This window comes from Muntiacus reevesi, chromosome 8, assembly GCF_963930625.1.
Source record: "Muntiacus reevesi chromosome 8, mMunRee1.1, whole genome shotgun sequence".
In the NCBI taxonomy this organism is placed as follows: domain Eukaryota; kingdom Metazoa; phylum Chordata; class Mammalia; order Artiodactyla; family Cervidae; genus Muntiacus; species Muntiacus reevesi.
This window is the reverse complement of record NC_089256.1, coordinates 46,348,792-46,369,986: the sequence shown is the minus strand read 5'-3', so window position 1 is coordinate 46,369,986 and position 21,195 is coordinate 46,348,792. Positions and strand designations below refer to the sequence as shown.

The 21,195-nt window shown below is 49.6% G+C and overlaps 1 protein-coding gene across 2 annotated transcripts in view; it reads left to right on the top strand.

Annotated features, from left to right (window-relative positions):
* Nucleotides 1-21,195, top strand: part of ADCY5 (adenylate cyclase 5) — a 157,277-nt gene that overhangs the window by 119,833 nt on the left and 16,249 nt on the right. For both annotated transcript variants that reach the window (XR_010664193.1, XM_065942711.1), the window contains exons 10-15: nucleotides 1,858-2,002; nucleotides 3,247-3,344; nucleotides 6,718-6,805; nucleotides 15,866-15,982; nucleotides 16,410-16,574; nucleotides 19,714-19,889. Coding sequence is in view for 1 of the 2 variants with exons in the window: in XM_065942711.1 (XP_065798783.1) it covers nucleotides 1,858-2,002; nucleotides 3,247-3,344; nucleotides 6,718-6,805; nucleotides 15,866-15,982; nucleotides 16,410-16,574; nucleotides 19,714-19,889 (789 nt within the window). In the remaining variant the exon portion in view is untranslated. The remainder of the gene's footprint in view (nucleotides 1-1,857; nucleotides 2,003-3,246; nucleotides 3,345-6,717; nucleotides 6,806-15,865; nucleotides 15,983-16,409; nucleotides 16,575-19,713; nucleotides 19,890-21,195) is intronic.

Below are 21,195 nucleotides of genomic sequence, written 5' to 3'. Positions count from 1 at the left end.
GACACGCAGTCTTGGCCACAAGTGAACAGAGCCCATTGCACCTGAGAGACCAGCAGCTCGGGAGCCCAGGCCCCCGTAGAGAGGCTGGGCCTCGGGACCACCCGTTTATAATCTCCACTCCACACACACACGTGCACACACACAACTACACACACACACTCTGCATGTGTACCCGCACACACATAACTACACACACAACTACACACACACACACACTCTGCATGTGTACCCGCACACACACACGTGCACACACACAACTACACACACACTCTGCATGTGTACCCGCACACACATAAATACACACACAACTACACACACACACACACTCTGCATGTGTACCCGCACACACACACGTGCATACACACAACTACACACACACACACACTCTGCATGTATACCTGCACACACACACGTGCACACACACAACTACACACACACACTCTGCATGTGTACCCGCACACACATAACTACACACACAACTACACACACACACACTCTGCATGTGTACCCACACACACACATACAACTACACACACACACACTCTGCATGTGTACCCACACACACACATACAACTACACACACACACACTCTGCATGTGTACCCACATACACACACACAAAACTACACACACACACACTCTGCATGTGTACCCGCACACACACACGTGCACACACACAACTACACACACACACACTCTGCATGTGTACCCACACACACACATACAACTACACACACACACACTCTGCATGTGTACCCGCACACACACACACACGTGCAGCTCCCAAGCTGGGGCGGGCCTTATACATTGGTTGCCGGCTCCTGGCCCTATCCCAGCGACCCGAGGGAGTATCCCGTTCTCTCTCCTCCACTTCCCCATCTCTGGGGCTGTTAGAAATCCCACTCGAGGACTGGGCTTCACTCTAGAAGTAGAGTGTTCAGTTCAGCACCAAAAGATTGTGCACCATGTTTCCCATAGAGTCCCCAGAGTCAGGCAAGAGCAGCCAGGAGGCTCCCAGGCCTTGTGGCAGAGGTCTTGCCTTCTGGTCTTAGCCTTTGATTTCAGGATGATGGTACAGCTGAAGAGTTAAGAGCAGAGATTGTTACCTGCAGGGGACAAAACAAACCTTTGATGATAATTCATATTATCATTATCATATATAACATATACGGGCTTCCCAGGTGGTGCTAGTGGTAAAGAAAACCCACCCGCCAATACAGGAGATGTAAGAGACGCAGGTTCGACCCCTTGGTTGGGAAGATCCCCTGGAGGAGGGCATGGCAACCCACTCCAGTATTCTTGCCTGGAGAATCCCATGAACAGAGGAGCCTGGTGGGCTACATGTTTTATCATTATCGTATAATAATATATATACCAATAGAGTTAGAAAATCCTTATGGTCGGGGGCTTCCCTGGTGGTTCAGATGGTAAAGAATCTGCCCACAATGCAGGAGACCTACCTTCAATCCCTGGCTCGGGAAGATCCCCTGGAGAAGGAAATGGCAACCCACTCCATTATTCTTGCCTGGAGAATCCCATGGACAGAGGAGTCTGTCATGCTACAGCCCATGGGGTCGCAGAGTTGGACTCTACTGAGCGACTAACACTTTCATTTTCACTATGGTCAGTGAAGCCCCCACAACCCGCGGGGGCAGTTTTCTGAGACTTGGGAAGTTTTCTGCGCATGTAAGCACTTAAGCTTCTGGCTGTCCTGGTGTCACTCTCAGCTTTCACCCCCTAATTAGGGTTGATCCAGCCCCTCTAGGGGGTCTGGGTACAGGGCTGAGGCGGCAGTCCCCCCGCAGTAGCGCCCCCTGGTGGTCAGCCTATCTTGTGCCTGCGGTTCCTTGCTCACCAGGAACGCCCAGGAAAGTTCGAACCCTGAGGATGAAGTGGATGAATTTCTGGGCCGTGCCATTGATGCCAGGAGCATCGACAGGCTGCGATCTGAACATGTTCGCAAGTTCCTCTTGACCTTCAGGGAGCCTGACTTAGAGAAGAAGGTACAGCACCCCATGTGGGAAGGAGGGGCCCCAGGCAGAATCAGGACCACGGGGAGGGGGATCGAAGCAACAGGCTGGCTGCCTTCCCACTTCCATTACCATGGAAAGAGCTCCTTCTTGTCACCTCCATTTTCCCAGCTCTGACGCTGTCCTAACCAGGAAATGGGGCTTTTAGGGAGACTTTCTTGGTGGAAAAAGGTAAATCTTAATTTCTTTGTGCCTCAGTTTCCTTATCTGGAAAATGGGGTAGGTATCTGCCTCATAGTGTCAGTGAGGATTAAACAAGTCCATATGTGTAGAACACATAAAACAGTATCTGCCACATAGTAGATGTTCAGTAAATATTGCTATTTGTATTATTGTTATTATCATTATAATGATAAATGGACCATCAGCTGCCTTTGGCACACTGGAACCTCAAAGTATTCGAGTTGGAAGGGGTGGTCAAGAGCTCTCTGTCCCCCCTCCTTAAATTGTGACTGAGAAAGTAAAGCTCAAAGTAGTTGGGTGACTTGCCCTAGGCCACCCAGTGAGGTAGAGACAGAACCGGAACCAGACAGAGCAGGTCCAGGGTCTCTGCTACACGTCACAGGGTCTCCCTTGTGTTTGGGCAACATGGGATCATGTGAACTCATGATCATGGCCAAGTGAGGCACACCAGATCAGGAGGGGGGAGCTATGAGAAGGGAACATAGTCTGCTTACCGGCATAAATGGAACTGACTCATGCATTACCCTCTCTCTGCCAGCACAGCCATCCTTGCAGCTGGTTGATGTCATGGGAGGGGTGGGAGCTGGGAGTCAGGACCTTGGAGATGAGCTCTGTGACTCTTGACAAGCCGCCTGGCTTCTCTGAGACCCAGCATGCTCATCTCTGAAACAGAAACAGCAGCAGTCCTGTGCCTGTCTCCTGGGGCTCTTGTGAGGATGTGCAGTAATACCTGCAGGCTCCGGCACATGTCCTAGTGTGTAGGTGGTGCTCAGGAACGTGTGCCATGATCGTTATGGATTCCTCTCATGGTGACCCAGCCTGCAGAGTTTCTGGTTTAAGACAGTTCAGCCGCCCTCCCCACAGCCACCACAGTGTGGTGAGTGGACTGATTTCTTGAGAGCTATGGCCAGTGCTGCTTCTTGACCTGGCCTTCCAGGTGTCGGGAGTGGGCAGTCCCGGCTGTGTCTGGGGTGAAGGGGGCTGGAGCAGACTGGCCGGGTGACCGCCCCCTCACCCTGTCCATGTCCTCTCAGTACTCCAAGCAGGTGGATGACCGATTCGGTGCCTACGTGGCATGTGCCTCACTCGTCTTCCTCTTCATCTGCTTTGTCCAGATCACCATCGTGCCCCAGTAAGTACCTCATCCCTTCCAGGCAACCTCTTCTGGCTGTAGGGACTCCAGGAGTAAAGAAGAGGTCATAGGAGATCAGAGGGGGGTGGGATCTGAGCTGAGTTTGCTCAGATAGGAGAGAAGTCTCCAGATGTGTGCTCAGGGGAACCAGGAAGCTGAGGTCTGCCTCCTCCCTGATGGGGAGGTGAAGTGCTCTTTGTGGGGAACGTCTATCTGGGCGCAAGCCAGCGCATGGGACACCCCTTCTCTCCACTTCATCCTCTCACCCTGTTTTAACACAGACCACTGTTGCCCACTGAATCACCCAAAGTATTCACCAGGTTGGTTTCTGTGTGACCTTTGGTTCTTGCAAAAAGTCAATGCATCTTCAAAAGATAAAGGTTGAACTTCCCCAGTGGTCCAGTAGTTAAGATTCTGTGCTTCCCACTCAGGGGGCACAGGTTGGATTTGGACTGCTGGTTGGGGAACTAAGGGCCCACATGCTATGCTGCACAGCCAAAGCATAAAAAATAAGTAATTTTTTTTAAGATAAGGGTTCTCTGCTACTCTGGATATTTCAGAGAATGGATCTCAGATTCTGAAGGCTTCTCTCAAAGAGATGTTCCTGAACTTTTCTGAGGACTGGCCGTGTCCTGAGAGAGGCTTGTATCTTCTGAGGGAACGACTCAGAAGTGGGCTGTTGGAAATGAAGTGTTTGTTAGACAGTCAGTCACTGTAGGCTCACAGCTAAGTGAGAAAGATAACCACTCCACATATGTATTTATGTATGTGTATATATATGCATACATATGCATATATACACATCTTTTACTTTTCATTAAGCAATATTTCAAGCATACAGAGAAGTAATTAATGTAATCAACACCCACCCCATTGGTAGAACAATTGTTAATATTTTGCAAATTTTGTTTCATCTGCTTTTATCTGATTTTTTAAAATTGAAGTATAGTCGATTTAGAATGTTGTATTTCTGATTTTTTAAGGTAAATTTTAGACACAGGGACATTATGCCCCTGATGAAACGTCAATCTACACCTGATTTAAAGGCATTTTGCTTTTTAACCACCATGCCTCCTATACCAAACAAAACTAACCCCAGTTCCTCTGCAATCATCTAATACCAAATCTATGTTCAAATCTCAAAAATTGTACCCCTAAATGTCTTCTGCTTCTAATTTATTCATAGCCAGGATATACTCAAGAGTCACTGGTTGCATTTGGTTGTGTCTCTTAAATCTAACAATCTAGAAGTGTCCCCTCACCCCAACACCTTCTGCTTTTCATTTTGAAATAATTATATACTTATAAAAAGGTTGCAAAAGTACTGTGGAGGGTTTCTGTACATCCTTCATCTAGTTTCTCCTGTTGTTAACAACCCACATAACTGTAGTACGGTAGTCAAAATCAGGAAGTCAGCATTGCAACGATACTATGATTGTCAATCTACAGGCTATATTCTCATTTCATCAGCATTCCCCCAAATGGCCTTTTTGTGTTCTAGGCACTGGGCCAGGACCCCACATTGGATTTAACCGCTGTATCTCCTTAGTCCCTTCTAGTCTGTGATGCTTCCTCAGCCTTTACTGATCCTTCGTGGACTAGGCACTTTTGTTGAGTACTAGCCAATTAATGTGTAGAATGTCTTGGGCTTCCTGGTGGCCCACTGGTTAAGACAGTATGCTTTCAATGCAAGGGGCCCAGGGTTCAATCCCTGATCTGAGAACTAAGATCCCACAAGCTGCAGGCAGCCAAAAAAAAAAATTTTTTTTTTAATGTGTAGAATGTCTCGATTTAGAATGTCTCAATTTAGGTTTGTCTGATGTTTCCTCATGATTCGATGGAGGTTATTTTTGACAAGAATCCCACAGAAGTGTCCTCAGTGCATCATATGGGGAGGTGCACACATCATGGTGTCTTATTACTCAATGCTTTTTATTTTTTAATGGTGCTCATTGTTGAAGAGATGGCCCTTGCGTTTGTGTCTGCCGTGACCCTATCAGAATACTGCAGGTGAAAACCAGACACCAGCAGCCAGCTGCTCCCTGGTTAGGCAGCTAGTGCCCATTGCCCCCTGCACTGAGGCCGTGCAGAGCTGGTGGGATTGTGGGTCTTTATGGCATGGACCTACGTTCAGTAATGAAATGGAGCTATAGGTATAATAAGCAACCTAGACTTTCTGTCCCATTGCAGCTGTGAGTCCCCTTCGCTTGGGTGCACAGTCCGCCTCCTTGCTGCTTCTCTTTTTCCACAGCATGGCTTGGGGCTGGGATTTTGCAGATCCCTGCTCTGCCAGCAGCATCTTCCCTCCCTCCTGGCCACAGCATTGAGCTGCTAAGGCATGGACAGAGGTCGTTCTCTGGCCATCCTCTCTCCAGGGAAGCCTTAAAAGCTACTTTAAAGGTCTTTCTTTCCCTCTGAAGAGAGTTCTCTCTGCCTGTTCTATTTGTTTAAGGCAGATAAGTGCTGGCTCCTGGGAGAGCCTGGAACAAAGACGCCTCCCTGGAGGTGTCCACCTGCCCTCTGTGTCCCCCACTTGCCTCTAACCTGCGGACAACGCCTGTCATCTCAGGCCATCTCACTCCCTGAAAGGGAGAAGGAGTGTCTGAGGCTCCTGTGGTTGGTGGAGAGTGCCGTGCCTCGGCCAGCTCCTGTCCCAGGAGAGCCGTGGCAGGCCCCAGATGGAAAGTCATCTGCAGTTCTCTCGTCCGAGGATTCTGGCTCTTGGTGAACATTAAGCTCACCTGTGATCTGCTCCTGTAAGGAGGGACAATGTGGAGAGCCTGGCAGGTTTTATGACTTTTGTTGAGCTGGGTGGGAATAGGGGAACAGAAGGACTGAGCAGGACTGTTGTACAGCCTGACAGTGGGCACAGCTTTAGGGACTCTGCCCTCCAAAGGGACATGTCACTACTGTTTCTCAGAGTGGCTGGTTGTGTTGTTGACAAATGCATTTCTATAAATGATGGCCACTTATCAAATCAATGTTCCATCTTCAGAGTTACTTGTCAAGCCATGAGTGACTACCTGGAGGGAACAACCAGGTGATTTTTAAAATGGGTCCTTCTCAGTTAAACAAAGTGAGTCTATGGATAGCTAAGGATTAGGTAAAACATTGAGCAGGTGTCACCAGTTCTCCATTCGGCCCTGCTGTGGGCTGTGCTCCCCAGGAAAGTGACAGGACCAAAAGGAAGGGCAGGAGCCAGACCATTACAGAGGAGGGTCCTAGATCGGCTCGTAAGGCTCTAATCTCCGCTCAGTGAGTCAGGAGCCAGGCACCAAAGACTGGGCAGTGGGTGCAGGAGAAATGAGCAAGTTCTGCTTCCTTCGCAGGGCCTCTCAGAGCCCTGGGATTCCCACCTCCTCTCTCCTTCCAGCTCCGTGTTCATGTTGAGTTTCTACCTGACCTGTTTCCTGCTGCTGACCTTGGTGGTGTTTGTGTCCGTGATCTATTCTTGCGTGAAGGTGAGTCCAGTTTACACTTGATCCCCAGTTGCCTTCTCCCCTCACTTCCAGCCCTCTGATAAGCTCCCCGCGCTGGAGCTGGAGGGTCATGCTCGGGACCCAGGTGCCTGAAGCTGGAGCATACCTCTTGATTGGCACTAGCAGCAAGCCAGACTGCAGGGGCCATAGTTTATCTGAGGGTGTTTATTTGTACAGGCTGTTTCTATTAGCCTTTGCCCATCTCTACAACAAGATGATTCTATTGCCACCTCTTCCATCTGGCCCCTGGGTATCAGATGGGCCGAAGGAAGGGCACCCAGCACAAAGCCGAGAACAGAACAGTGGTCACTAAAAATCTGCTGAAAGAATGGGTGAAAGAGGTCACACCTCTTCTGGGTTCCAGTGTGTCCCAGAGATGGCCCTGGAGGAGGCTTTAGAGATGATAGCTTTTGAGCTGCCCATCATATAGATGAGCGGGAGATCCAGAGTGGTCCATTGTTTCAGACTAGGCCACATGGCTAGGGATAAGGATGTGAGACCCTGCTCTATGTTTTTTTCCCATGTCTCCTCTTAGGCATGCCGTGTCACCATCCAAGCTGTGTCCTTTGAGGGGACCTGACCACAGGTCATTAGGGTCAGTTGTAGAAATCAGTCAGGTTCCCATTTGCCCTGCCCACCAAACCTCTTCCTCAGTTCTTTCCCACTGGTTTAAGAATTCCCTGGGCTTCCCTGGGCTTCCCTGGTGGCTCAGAGGGTAAAGCGTCTGCGTATAACACGGGAAACCTGGGTTCGATCCCTGAGTCGGGACGATCCCCTGGAGAAGGAAATGGGAACCGCTCTAGTACTCTTGCCTGGAAAATCCCATGGATGGAGAAGCCTGGTAGGCTACAGTCCATGGGGTCGCAAAGAGTCGGCCATAACTGAGCGACTTCACTTTCACCAAGAATTCCCTGATGGGGCCAGTCTGGTTCTAGAAAGCGCTCTATCCCGGCAGGGACAAGCCCTCTCCAGCTTGTGCTGTAGCCATTTCTCTGCTCCTCCTGGACACTCACGTGGAGCCAAGCCCCTTGGGGCCTCAGGCCCTGCTACCACTCCCTACACCCTCTGCAGGGGGCACCCTGTTCTCCTTCCTGGGGAGTTGGGCCTTTGTCACCTCCAGAGTCCTCTTTCTCCCTCCACCCTCCAAACAGAGTCCTTCATTGGGCTGTTCAGTTTCATCGCCTGATGGTCAATATCTTGAAGGACTGATGGTCAGAACCGGAAGGACCTTACAACCATCTGGTGTGCTACAGCCCTGCCCCTGCGTGGGTTGAGGGAGAGGCAGGGCTGGCCAAGGTGACTTGGCAGATCGAGCTGGGTGCTCAGCCTGTTGCTGTGCTGCAAGGTAGGGGTTAACCCTGGCTCCCTGCCTCTCCCCAGCTCCTTTCCTGAGGCTACAGCCTCGCTCCTGCTGTGTTCAGTCCCTCTTGCCCTTTGGTCTTTCTGTGGTCAAGCCTGCCTCCCCCAAACCTGTTTATCCCCCCCATGGACAGTCCCACTTTCTTCATCTCATGCCTGTAAAAGCACACCATATATTCACAAGAGCCACAAGGTGGAAACAGCCCAGGTGTCCATCAACAGATGAACAAATAAACAGCGTGTTATCCATACAATGGAGTATTATTCTCCCATAAAATGGACTGAGATTCTGACACACGCGACAACATGGATGAAGCCTGAAGACACTGCGCTAAGTGAAAGAAGCCAAACACAAAAGCCATATATTACATGATTCTGCTTATATGAAGTATCGAGAACAGACAGATTCACAGAAACAGAGTGTAGACTAGAGGGTACCAGGGGCCGGGAGAGGGAGCATGAAGAGTTATTGTTTACTGGGTTCAGAGTTTCCGTTTGGAGTGATGGAAGGATTTGGGAAATAGAAGTGCTGGCTTCACGGCATTTGTGCAGGTAATTCATGCCACTGACATGGACACTTAAAAATGGTTAAACTGGCAAGTTTTGTGTTATATATATTTCACCACAACCTTAAAAAAAAAGCATACCATAACTAAAAGGGCCTCTTAAACATTCTTTTGCTGAATGCTCAAAAAAGAATCTTTCCTTCTTTGAAGTTATAAACTGAGGCAAAGTCATTGTTCATTTGAGGAACTTAATGAGCCTATTCAAATCAGAATCAAAGTTTTGTTCACAATTTTTACACTGGAACCTAGATTTATCTCTTTTCTGTTAGCTGCTGTGGTAAGCCTGAGCTACACTGAATTCATCTGGGTTGTATTCCCTGTTTTGAGTGTGTATCTGCTGGTGGGGGAGGCGGGGGAGAGGTGGAATCGGGGAGGGACGGGGGACAGACCCATTTCCCCACCCGCACTGCCATGTTGAGTTAGTTCTCTGGTCTAGTGAATTCTTCTTGCCATTGTTGGAGATTATTTATAAAAATCTTCCCCGCCTCCTTGTGTTTTATTGAATCTACCTATTTTGTAATCAACGTCACATTTAATCAGCTTGCTCTCAATTCCTCTATGCAGCTCAGCGAGTTTCTGACTGCTCTGAGGCCTCAGTTTTCCTGGGGGGGGGGGTGGGTTGGGGGGGCAGGGGGTGGTTGGAACACTTACATCCCCCACCTCCACCTCCCCACACCCTTCCACCAGGGGAGCCTGCTTCTTCCATCTTGCAGATATAGAGTTTCTATAAAGAGTGTGTTTAGGAAAAAAAAGTGCTCCGTGACTTATCAAGCCTGAAGCCTGCTGATCTAGCCCAAGAAGCAAATAGACTCTAATACCCATCTTGGGGTCCTGGCTGCATCTGTCTCTCACAAGCCTCTGATAATCCATCTTCTCAGCATTTATCCACTTTCTGTAAAGTAGACCCCAACCTGAGCAATTGTCTGTAGTATGAACTCCTCTTCCAGTTAATCTTTCCTTTTCGTGTTGTGCATGAACTGCACAGTAAGATGTGAAGGGGGTTAAGTCTCCCCTTTGGTGTCTCTGTAGCAGGGCAGGTTGGCCCTCCCTTCCCCCCACACTGCCTGCAGGCTCACTGACTGAAAGTTGATTATATCACCTTCTCAGGTATTGCCATGAAGCTGATTGAACTGGAATTTTCAGTGTCATTCTGTTTTTCTCTGTGAAAAGATTTGCCAGAACTCAGACATTTTTCATCTTATTCCCACAGTTTCTCAGATGTCATGGCTAGTGGCATTATGAAGAGATAGAGCAGTTCCTAAATCATGCCCATCACAATGGGCTCCTCAGATCCAAAGCCAGGCGGTTCTGTCAGACATGGTCTCTTTCTCTGTTTCATTTACTTTTCCATTTCCCCGAAACAACTTGGACTTGGATGATTTCTTAAACCATCCATGTTTTATTCTTTTTGAAGAGACAAACATGAAGAAAGTGTAGTCTGAGTCAGTTGACACAGTCTTCTTAGCCATCTGTCTGGGAGCAATTCCTGGGTCCTTCCTATTGGAAGGTTTTTCTGAAATGTGCTGCTCACCAAGGGCTCTGAGTGTGTTTTCATCTTGGGCCTGTGTGATCTCTTCCTGACACAGCTTGGTCCAAATTATACACACACCTAGATTTCTCAGCAAGACTGATTTGGAGCCTTGATCTTCCTCTTGTCCCAAAGTCCGGTCTTGCTGCCCTCTGGAGCTCCTCTGCCTGGGGTACCTTGTCCTGAGGAGCGTCCCCTGAGCGCCTCTTTCTGGTGAGGCTCTTAGAGGGCTTTGTGGACACCCAGACACTCCAGTCCTTTCTCCCCTTGGCATTGGTGGTGATCTGGGCCCCAGAACTGCTCAGAGAAAACCATGCTAAATCCCTCTTTGCATCACACGTGGTCCACAGACTCAGAGAATCTCAGATTGGAAGGTTCCCAAACAGTGAGACAGTCCAGACAACCACCTGAGCCTGGAACCCCTTTGCAAAACCCTGCCAGATCCAGGCCAGCCTCTACTGGGTCCCCTCCAGGGGTGCAAGCCTGTTATATCTCCTGAGTGCAGTCCATTCCCTTTATGGCTGGCTCTGCCTGATCCATCAGTCTCCCTGTGCCTCCGTCCCATCATCATCCAGTGAAGGGGCCAAGGCCTGCCCCCGACAGCACTGGCCCTTTTGCCAACGCCGCCACCCAAGTGGGTAGAAGAGTGTGCCTCCCTTTTGTTCCTACACTTGATCAGGGTTCCCTGTCTCTCCTGTGGCTCCTCATCATGTTCTATCTCAGAAGGCCAAACTCTGCTTTCCTGCAGTTTGGGAACTGGGTACAGATAGGCCCAGAAGGCGTATCTGACCAGAGCTTCCTACAGGCCCTTGTCTGCCCTGTGCAGTCACCAAAAGGCCCCCTGTCCCTCTCCCTGAAGCCTGAATGTAGCCAAGTCCCACCTTGCCAGCTCTCCTTCCTACCACTCCACCCTGACTCCTGCCCACAGCTTCTGAAGTAAGGTCTTACTCCACCACCAGTACCTCTCACCTCCCAGTACCTCTGTCCTGTGACCACTGCAGATCCCACACTCACTTTTCCAGATGCTTGGGCTCGCACTCCGTCTACTAGAAGAGGATGTGCTGCTGCCGGGCACAGATCGTCTAGGGGTGGAGAACTCTTCATGCCAGGAAGCGGACCTTAGGTTCCTCCCGTGGCTTTTCAGTCTGCTGTCTTAGGTCCAGAGCCCAGCTGTGCCACCTTGCCTGGCCTTTCCCAAACCTTGAAGGCAGCTTTTATTATATTTGCTTTGCAGATGAGAACAGTGAGGCTCCAAATGGTTAGACAGCTTCCCCTAGATCCCAGAGTTAGGAAGTGGGGTTGTTGTTGGTGTTTAGTTGCTAAGTCGTGTCCAACTCTTTGCAATCTCCTGGATTGTAGCCTGCCAGGCTCCTCTGTCCATGGGATTCTCCAGGCAAGAATACTGAAGTGGGTTGCCATTTCCTTCTCCAGTATATCTTCCTGACTCAGGGATCGAACCCACATCTCCTTCATTGGCAGACAGATTCTTTACCACTGTGCCATCAGGGAAGCCAGGAAATGGGATAGCTGGGTTTTATACGCAGATGGTTCTTGACTCCAGAGTCCACAGCCCTTCCCCTCGAGGACGCTGTCTTTGTTAATATGTCCAGTTGACCCCTGAAAGGCCAGGTGATGAGAGCAGTACTGTGTCACCTGGCCACTGTCTGCCTGCTTTGTTCTGAAATTTTAGTATCTTTTAAAAATTTTTTTCTGAAGCAGGAGCCACTGCTTCTGTTATTAGCTCCTTGTCAGAAAGTCTGTTTTCTTAAATGTTCTGCTGTCAGATTGCATCCAGATTTCATTCTTGGATACCCTGGCCCCACATCACAGTAAGGGAACCAGGACCCTAGGGAGGTCATTGATTTGCCTGGAGACTTTCAGAGAGGCCAGGATCAAAGCTGTCCCTCACCCAGTCACGGTTTATTAATTGTGTCGCCATTCCCATTTTTCAAGTTGAATTGATTTGAATTAATCAGATTGGGAATGTACTGGATGAGAAATTTTTTTTTAATTGATTCTTTTCCTGAGCTCTGCTGGTGAACAGGCATTGAGCAATTGGTTTGCACAGATATAATCATTCTGCCAGACAAATGCCCTCCAAGATCTGTTTGCAGCTGTAGGGCAGCCCCATGAGGAGATTCTACTCCAGGTGAAGAATCTTATTGTTTACACCAGGGTTAGTACAGGTAGGATTTTGGGTCAATATACAGGGGAACTTTTTATTACAGGAGATGAGATATTCCATAAACCTTTGCCAGGCCAGGATGTCAAATCTTCTGCAGACTTCAAAAAATCAGCAATTCCTGGGTTCCTGCTGAGATTTAAAGTTAAGAGAAGATCTTTTGAAATGGTGACAAGGAACATTGGTTTGTAGCAAGCCAATGCATTGAGGTAATCATTGTTTAGCTGTTACAAGTTTATTCCTGGTTGAATTTTGTTTAATAGCCTGCAGTTCTTCTCTTGGCCTCTGGGTGGCCCCTGTGGGGCTCCTGGTCCCAGGTTCACCAGGAAGCCTCTGTGCACCTAGTGTTCCCCAACCACCTTTCTGGACATGAGTTTGAGCAAACTCCAGGAGATACTGAAGGACAGAGGGAGGGTCAGCAACAACCACCACCTTCTATGGGCTTCCCTGGCAGGTTAGTGGTAAAGAACTTGCCTGCAATGCAGGAGACGTGGGTCTGATCCCTGGGTCAGGAAGATACCCTGGAGAAGGAAACGGCAACCCACTCCAGTATTCATGCTTGGGAAATCCCATGGACAGAGGATCCTGGCAGGCTACAGTCCATGAGGTCGCAAAAGAGTCAGACATGACTTAGCAACTAAAGAACAACAAAACCACCTTATATAAAGGCTTTAGCATCTAGTGATAATTTACCTAAATCAGTCATTACACTGGTAATGAAAGAAGCCATTCAATTGATGGATAGGGTGATCAGAACTGAAATGGTTTAAGCAACATGGGGGATGGGAGGATGAAATGGCAAAATTTTAAGCAGGCAAAGATTAGAAACCATCTGTCATACCGTTTCAGAGTAAGTGCCTCATGCTCCTGCCAAAACATTTTCCACAGCTGTGAAACCAAAAATTCCTTTAATGAGAAACAAGGACTTTTGTTCTTATTGGCAGCATAGCTCTTTAAAATGAAAATATTAACTAAATTTTCTACTGAATTTAACAGCTTTCAAAGCACTTTCAAATGCATCATTTCATTGGGTCTTCATGACCACCCTAGAATATCCACTACCCAGGAAAGTAGATATTCCCTGTTTACCAATAAGGAAACTGGGACTCCAAGATCTTAACGACTTTCCCAGGATCACACTGTAAGAGGCTGAGCAGGAATTTTTTAAATAAGCACTTTTTTGAGATATAATTCACATACTAAAAAATTCTCCTTAAAAAGGTCATAAAATTATAATTCAGTAGCTTCTAGCATATTCACAAAATTCTGCAACTATCACCACTAATTCCAGAACATTGTCATCATCCCCAAAAGAAACCTCATACCTATTAGCAGTCACTCCTCATTCCCGGTTCCTCTCATCTGCTAGCAACCTCAGATCTATTTCCTGTTTCTATGAATTTGCCTGTTCTGGGCCTTTTGTGTAAGTGGTATAATATAAAAAAATGGCCTTTTGAAATAGGCTCCTTTCACATAACATATCTCAAGGTTTGTTCATCTTGTACCATGAAACAGCACTTCATTTCTTCATCTGTGACCAAATAATATTCCATATGTAGATTTACTACATTTGGTTTCTTCCTTCATCAGTTGATGGACATCTGGGTAATTTCCACTTTCAGGCTATTAATGTTGCTCTGAATATTTGCATATGAAGTTTTATATGGACTTAAGTTTTCAGTTCTCTTGGGTATATACCTAAGAGTATTAAAGAGTGGGTTCAGTCAGAGTTCAGATTACCCTCTAAAGGAAGTGTTTTCTCAGAAAAAAATGCCACAGACTCAGTGCTCCATGAACACAGCTGAGAGGCACCTCTGCTTGGCACATGAAGTTCAAGGTCTTCACCACTCAGCCTAGAGCCCAAGTGGGTTGCAAGCCTCCGTCCCTGCTACAGTCCTTCTATGTGGTCCTTTCTTTCCCTCTGCTGAATAGGAAATGGACTTGTTGGTAAGGCAGAGGGAGATGTGGAGCGGAAAAGATATACAGCTTCCCTACATGCATACTTAGCCCAAAGCCCAAGACTCAGGGGTAAGCAGGGCACTTTCTTGGTGACAAGAACTGTGAAGGGTCTGAGGTTTGATTTTACTCTTGTTGCTCTTTCACAGATACTAGCAGAAGTCCCCAGACTCCTGGGTCAGGGACAAGAGACTTTATTACTCATGGCATAGCAAGCACTACAAGCATCAGCATATTTGTTTTGGTTTGCCAAAGTCTCCTGGGGGCAACCTGATGGGCCCATGTGGAACCACATGTAATAAGTTTGGGTCACAGTTGAGGAACACTGGACCAAGGGCCTGACACTTGCTGGCCTTAACACTCATGGCCAAAGCACATGAGCCAGTCTTCTCCACATTGGGAATGAGTAGTCATATCACAGTCACACTGTGTGCCCTCACCTACCTAGCTGTCTGTGTTACTCTCTGTAACAGTGGGTGGCTAAGCCTTGCATCCAGCACGCTCAGTCAGAAAGTGCAGGTATGCTCAGGGTCACCCAGGAAAAGCCACGCCCAGAACCCAGGCCTCTGGGTGCTTTTCCACCAGCTTCCTCCGCCTGTAGGGGTTTCCGTGGGACACATGGCAAGCTTGAAAATCAGCCTACCAGGAGGCATTAAGATAGGTGGGGGTGAGAGAAACAGGTCCACCACTTTGCTTTTCTGGGTCTGCCAACTTCTTTGGGTTGCTTAGGAGATGAAGAGGACGTGGTGGCCAAGACCAGTTGTATCAGATTTGGTAGACCCAACCATTTAATTACCAAAACTGTAGTGGGTCTTTGTGGACATACAGTGTGTGTAGTTGAAGGAAATATAGGGAGGGTTAGGTGAGGGAAATGGCAGACCCATGGGCTGTCCTGCTGAAAAAACTCAGTTCATGTGACCGGGGCGCCACCCTCTGCTCACAGGTTGCTCTGCCCCTTTACACATGCCCATCCCCTTCCTCCAGATACCAGGCTCTCCCTGAGCCCTCAGACCCACAGCTCCCTGCTTCGTCCCAGAAACCCTCTGACCCTCCTCGGAAAGTTCTGAGCCCTCCATGACTCTTTCACTGTTGCCTCCTGCCACTTTCTGAATGTAACTCTAAGGGGCCCAGCATTCACACAGAGGGTACATGGGCTTTTTCCTCTGCTTCCATGTTGGGGTGAAGGTAGCATCTTTCCTTTCATCCATCCTTTCTCACCTGTGACCTCCTCAGGTGGACCCCTCCTGACCCCCTGCAGAATCTAACTGTTGTTGGCCTGGAAGCAGAGGTTGGAGGCTCACACACAGGGAGCGGGGTCAGGAAAGTTTTCAGGGTTCTGCTGGCGACAGACAAAGAGGGGGAGAGCCTTCACTGCCTCCTCTGTGGCAGTATGTGGAGTCCATTGTTCTGTTTCTTCTCTCTCTCTCTCCCTCCCTCTGCCCCTGGGACAGCTCTTCCCGGCCCCGCTGCAGACCCTTTCCAGGAAGATCGTGCGGTCCAAGATGAACAGCACCCTGGTGGGGGTGTTTACCATCACCCTCGTGTTCCTGTCGGCTTTTGTCAACATGGTGGGTGGCTCCACATCCCCAGCACCTCCCCAGCCCATTGGAGCCCTGAACCCCACAAGCATGCACTGGGAGGAGACTTCCCCCAGGCCCTGGGGTTCTCCCTCCCTGGAAATTCTTATTTGGGTCTCACCTCAGGCCTGGAATCAGATTTAGCTCCTAAAGCCTCTCACACAGCCTTTAGTCCGCACCCTCAAGGCCAGAGGACCAGAAAGGCTCATGGAAGTACACCCCCCAAGGGAGGTTTATGAGCCTTGCCCTGGGTAGTTGGGCAAGTCTTGCCTGTTCCTCGGCCTCTTCCACGCTCATCCCCTGCCCTGGTCAGGGTCAGACTGCACCCAAAACTGGGGAGCATGGGCATGTGCTGCCTGTGGAGATGGGCTGCTCTGGCCTGGCCCCCATGGGCTGAGCCTCTCCTCCCCCCGCCCAGTTCACGTGCAACTCCAAGGACCTGTTTGGCTGCCTGGGGGACGAGCACAACATCAGTGCCAGTCAGGTCAACGCCTGCCATGTGGTGGAGTCGGCCGTCAACTACAGTCTGGGTGATGAGCAGGGCTTCTGCGGCAGCTCCTGGCCCAACTGCAACTTCCCCGAGGTACTGGGCAGGGTGGGGCAGGATGCAGATGGGGACCCACCACCAGCCCCTCTCCACCCTCAACTACTCTGACGGACAGTCAGGGGCCCTCGGGCTCACTGCCATTCCAGAAACCTCCTTCCCCCGAAGTCTATCTCACTCTATGTGCCAGACACCAGTGAGCAAGGCCAATCTCCCTGTATAATATTACCAACAATAATAGCATAGCTATTGCTTATAGGGTGCTTACCATGTGCCAGACACAGTGCTAAGAACTTACATTTACTCATTTAGTCCTCAGGGCAACCCTGTGACAAAGATGCTATTATTAGCTCCTTTATACAGATGAAATTTAGGCACAGAGAGGTTAAGTAATGTGCCTAAGGTCACACAGCAAGTGGCAGAGCCAGAGCTCCCACCCAGGTCACCTGACTTAAGAATTTTTGCTTTTAACCTGAAGGCAGAGCTTTTCTGTACCCTCAGCCTCAGCAGCATACCCCAGTGCTGCCCTGGGTGACCTGCCTGATCCCTTTGCTGTAGGTCAGAGAGTAGAGGGGAGCGAAAGAAACTATCCCAAACAAGTACTACCACCTGGCCCACCCATTCAAAGTATAGTTCAGTAGCTTTTAGTGTATCACTGGATTGGGTTCTCCTACTAACTCGCTAGCGCTTCCCTGGTGGCTCAGACGGTAAAGAATCTGCCTGTAATGCAGGTAGACCTGGGTTCAATCCCTGGGTCAGGAAAATCCTCTGGAGAAGGGAATGGCAACCCACTCCAGTATTCTCGCCTGGAGAATTCCATGAACTGAGGAGCCTGGGGGCTATAGTCCACGGGGCTGCAAAGAGTCGGACACGACTGAGCGACTAACGCACTTAGTATATTCACAACTTGTTCAGCCGTCATTATAATGGGATTGTACAGCATTTTTGTCACCCCAAAATGAAATCGTGTACCTACAGATCATTGGGTTTAAAAATTCAGTGTCGCGAACCCTTAGAGAGCAGCATGCTGAGTGCTCCACCACCCTGCTGGGCCTCCTCAGGGAGCCATTCTGCAGAGAGCAGCAGGATCAGGCTTCCAGCCCAGCGCATCTTCTCCCAGCACTGGTCACTCCCACAACCCGACTCCCTACCAGGACGCCCGTGAAATCTAAGATGATGGCGATTTTTGCCCTTTTCTGGGGAGAAAGCCCATGCTTTCATCCAACTCTCAAAGGGCCCATGACTCATAAGAAGTCTCCAGGATGGCAGTGAGGGCCCTCGGGGACTCTTACAGTGCTGGCCACCTTCCCCGCCCCAGGGAAGGGGACTGATCTATCTCCCCTGTATGGACGGGATGAGGGAGACTCAGTGAGAAGTGGGGCTCCCCCGCACAGTGTCACCTGGACTGCCTGTCCCTGGGCCCCACGATGCGCTCACTCTGCCTTGGAAGCATGCTCCAGTGCCTGCCCTTGGCTCTCCACCTCTCCTCCCTCTCACATCTGGCTGACAGCCTCTAGGAGCTGCTGCCTGAGGGCTGTTGGCTGGAAGCCGAGGCTGTTTTTGGTCTTGCACGTGTCCCTTGGTGGCTGCTCCATGGGAGAGCAGGGGAACAAAGTGATGGCAGGGCCTGTTCTGGTTCCGCGTTTGTGAGAGACGGCTGATCACAGCCTTCAGCTCTCACCAGCCTGACCCGTTTCGGGCCCTCAGATCCCAGGCCTCACCAGCTGCAGACCCCTCAGGCTGACCCCACCCCACAAGTGTTGCTCTGATTCAGCAATTCAGCAACTCCTCAGAGACCTGGATGGACCTCAGTATTAAGCTCTGGCCTTGTCTGGGCCCAGGGTCTGAATGGGCCTCCAGGCTGGTGCTGTGTTCCCCTCCCCACCCCCCGAGGACACAATTATTATCCTTAAGGCTGATGTGTCTACTCCTTCCTCTGCACCTTCCTGCTGGTGAGCTGAAGCAGGTCCCTCCCTCTTCCAGTCACCAGGGACTACCCTCACTTCCAGTCACCAATACTTGGCCTCCATCCCAAGGCAGTGGCAGCAGTGGGTCTTTTTGCCTGGCGCAGAAATAGTGATGCTAAATTTAAAAGAAAGAGCAAAATAATAGATGCTGACTGTCTTGGATTAATATTAGGGGACAACAGAACAGAAACTGACCTCTGAGATGGCCTGGTTTGGCCCCTCAGATGATTGTCCGAGGCTCTGAAACTGAGGCTCCGAGACCAGAAGGGATTCCCCCTAAAGTACAGGGAGGCACAGTCCCTCATCTGAAACCTTTCAGATCAGATATGTTTTGGACTGTGAAATTCTTCAGAGTTAAAAGGTTACCTCACACCTCAGTGCAATCTGGGCAGCACCAGATAATGAGACACAGAAATATTTCTGCAGCAAAATGTATGAATAGTCACAGGAAGCAGGACAAAGGTGGTACTTCACATCACGTCAGTAGATCAGTTTGGCCACCAAATAAGGCAGTTCAGATGTTGCCACCACATCAGTTACGAAAACACTTTCAGTTTTTAGGACTTTGAAGTTGTAGATCCAGGGCTGGGGCCTGCACTCTCATAATTATCGAGGGCACCACACACTATGGCAGGGGGCTTCATATCATTTTTAATCATCACAGTAAGCCCAAGAGAGAAGAGGTTTTGCATGCAGGGAAACAAGCTTAGGGGCTTTCCTGGTGGCTCAGATGGTAAAGAATCTGCCTGCAATGCAGGAGACCTGGGTTCGGTCCCTAGGTAGGGAAGATCCCCTGGAGAAGGAAAAGGCTACCTACTCCAGTATTTTGGCCTGACTGTATAGTCCATGGGGTTGCAAAGAGTCGGACATGACTGAGCGACTTTCACTTTCAACAAGCTTAGAGAGGTTGAATAAATGGCCAAAGTCACACAAACAGTCCATAATGAATCAGGGCTGAAACTCCAGTTTGCCTGAGCTGGAAGACCTGTTCTAACCACTGAGCATCACTGCTGGAACTGGTGGTATTTATCCTGCCAGCCCCATCTCCTGGTTTCTACCCATGGCCATTCACATCACAGTACAAGTTTGCATCAGCAGAAACATCCCCAGACTCGGTTTCACCTGAGATCGACTCAGACTGGAGAAAGGCTGGGGGGCGGGGCCAGGACCGGTGGGGCCTGGGGTGCTAAAGCTGCCTTCCTCTCTCTCAGTACTTCACCTACAGCGTGCTGCTCAGCCTGCTGGCCTGCTCCGTGTTCCTGCAGATCAGCTGCATCGGGAAGCTGGTGCTCATGCTGGCCATCGAGCTCATCTACGTGCTCGTCGTTGAGGTGCCCGGTGTCACGCTCTTTGACAATGCCGACCTACTGGTCACGGCCAACGCCATGTAGGTGGCACCCACCTCGGACCCCAAACGGGGTCTGGAGCATTGCAGAGAGACAGGAAAAACGGAAGACTGGGGTCCTGGGCCGCAGGGGGCTTCCAGGGGAGTATCCTTTTGCTCCCAGCTCTGACCACCTAGGCAAAAACAGTTCAGTGTCATTTTTCTTTCCCCCTATCCCTCTCCCAGTGATGAAGGTGGCCTCAGGGCTACTAGGTCCCCTGTCCTTCTGCCTCCAGACTCTTACTCAGTCCTGACTTCAGGCTTCAGTGATTTGTTCCTCATCTGTCCCAGGCAGCCTTTGATGGGCTATTTTCACCTCACTGTCTTGCAGCCTCAGGCCCAGAGGGGTCAAGGTCCAACAGAGCTGGAAAGCAAGGTGTGTGGGAGCAAAGGAACAGCCTTGTTGTTTGTGGGCATTTGTCCTGCCTTAAGCTAGACACCTGGACATACTTTATCCCTTTCATCCTTCTGGCAACTCAGCAAAGTAGAGAGGGCCTCCCTGGACAGTTGGGTAGTTTGTGCACTGCTCAAAGGCTCCTGACTGTGATGGTGAGCAGTTAAGTCCCATAACCAAGAGGTGGCACGAATGAGGATTGTGCCCTGGGCATTCTAGTTGGCAGTCTGGTCAAATAGTGACAGATGTCAGATTTCCCAGGGAGGTGGCTCTGTGAAGGGAAAGAGCTCTGATTTGGGGTCGAATTGAGTTTGAATCTCAGCTTCAGACACACATTTGGCTATTTTTCCTGAATCTCCCATTGTTTTTTCCCAGTAGAGTGCGAATAATAATGCCTATAGCAGCAATATATGTGTAAAGTGCCTGATACATAGTACCCTTTTCTTCCCATTACCATCTCTGCCCTCCCTACCCCAACACATACACATCAGGAAGTGCAAAACATGTGAGCTGACAGGTCTGTGTCCCCTAAGAAAATGCAGCAAACTGCTTTCTCTGAGTTAGAGGAAGAGATTCATTCATCCATCTATCCAGTCACTCAAAAATGTTTACAGAGCACCTACCCTGTTCCAGGCACCGAGCTTGGCAGTGGAGGTACAGTCATGGATAACATCGGCCATTCCAGTGTCAGAAATGATGTTACCTTCTTGTGCAGAGAGTGTCACCTGAGAAAATGAAGAGGTAGTGAAGGATCTAAGGCAGATGCAAGGAAGAACTTCCCAGCGGCTGTGAGGGGCTGTGGGCAGATGACAGGGAGACTGTAGCATGGAGAGCCGTGCAGGTTACAGTCTTGTGGGGAAGGGAGAAGGAGGAAGTCGACCCTTCTACCCAAGGATGGGGCAAGAGCGGGACTCT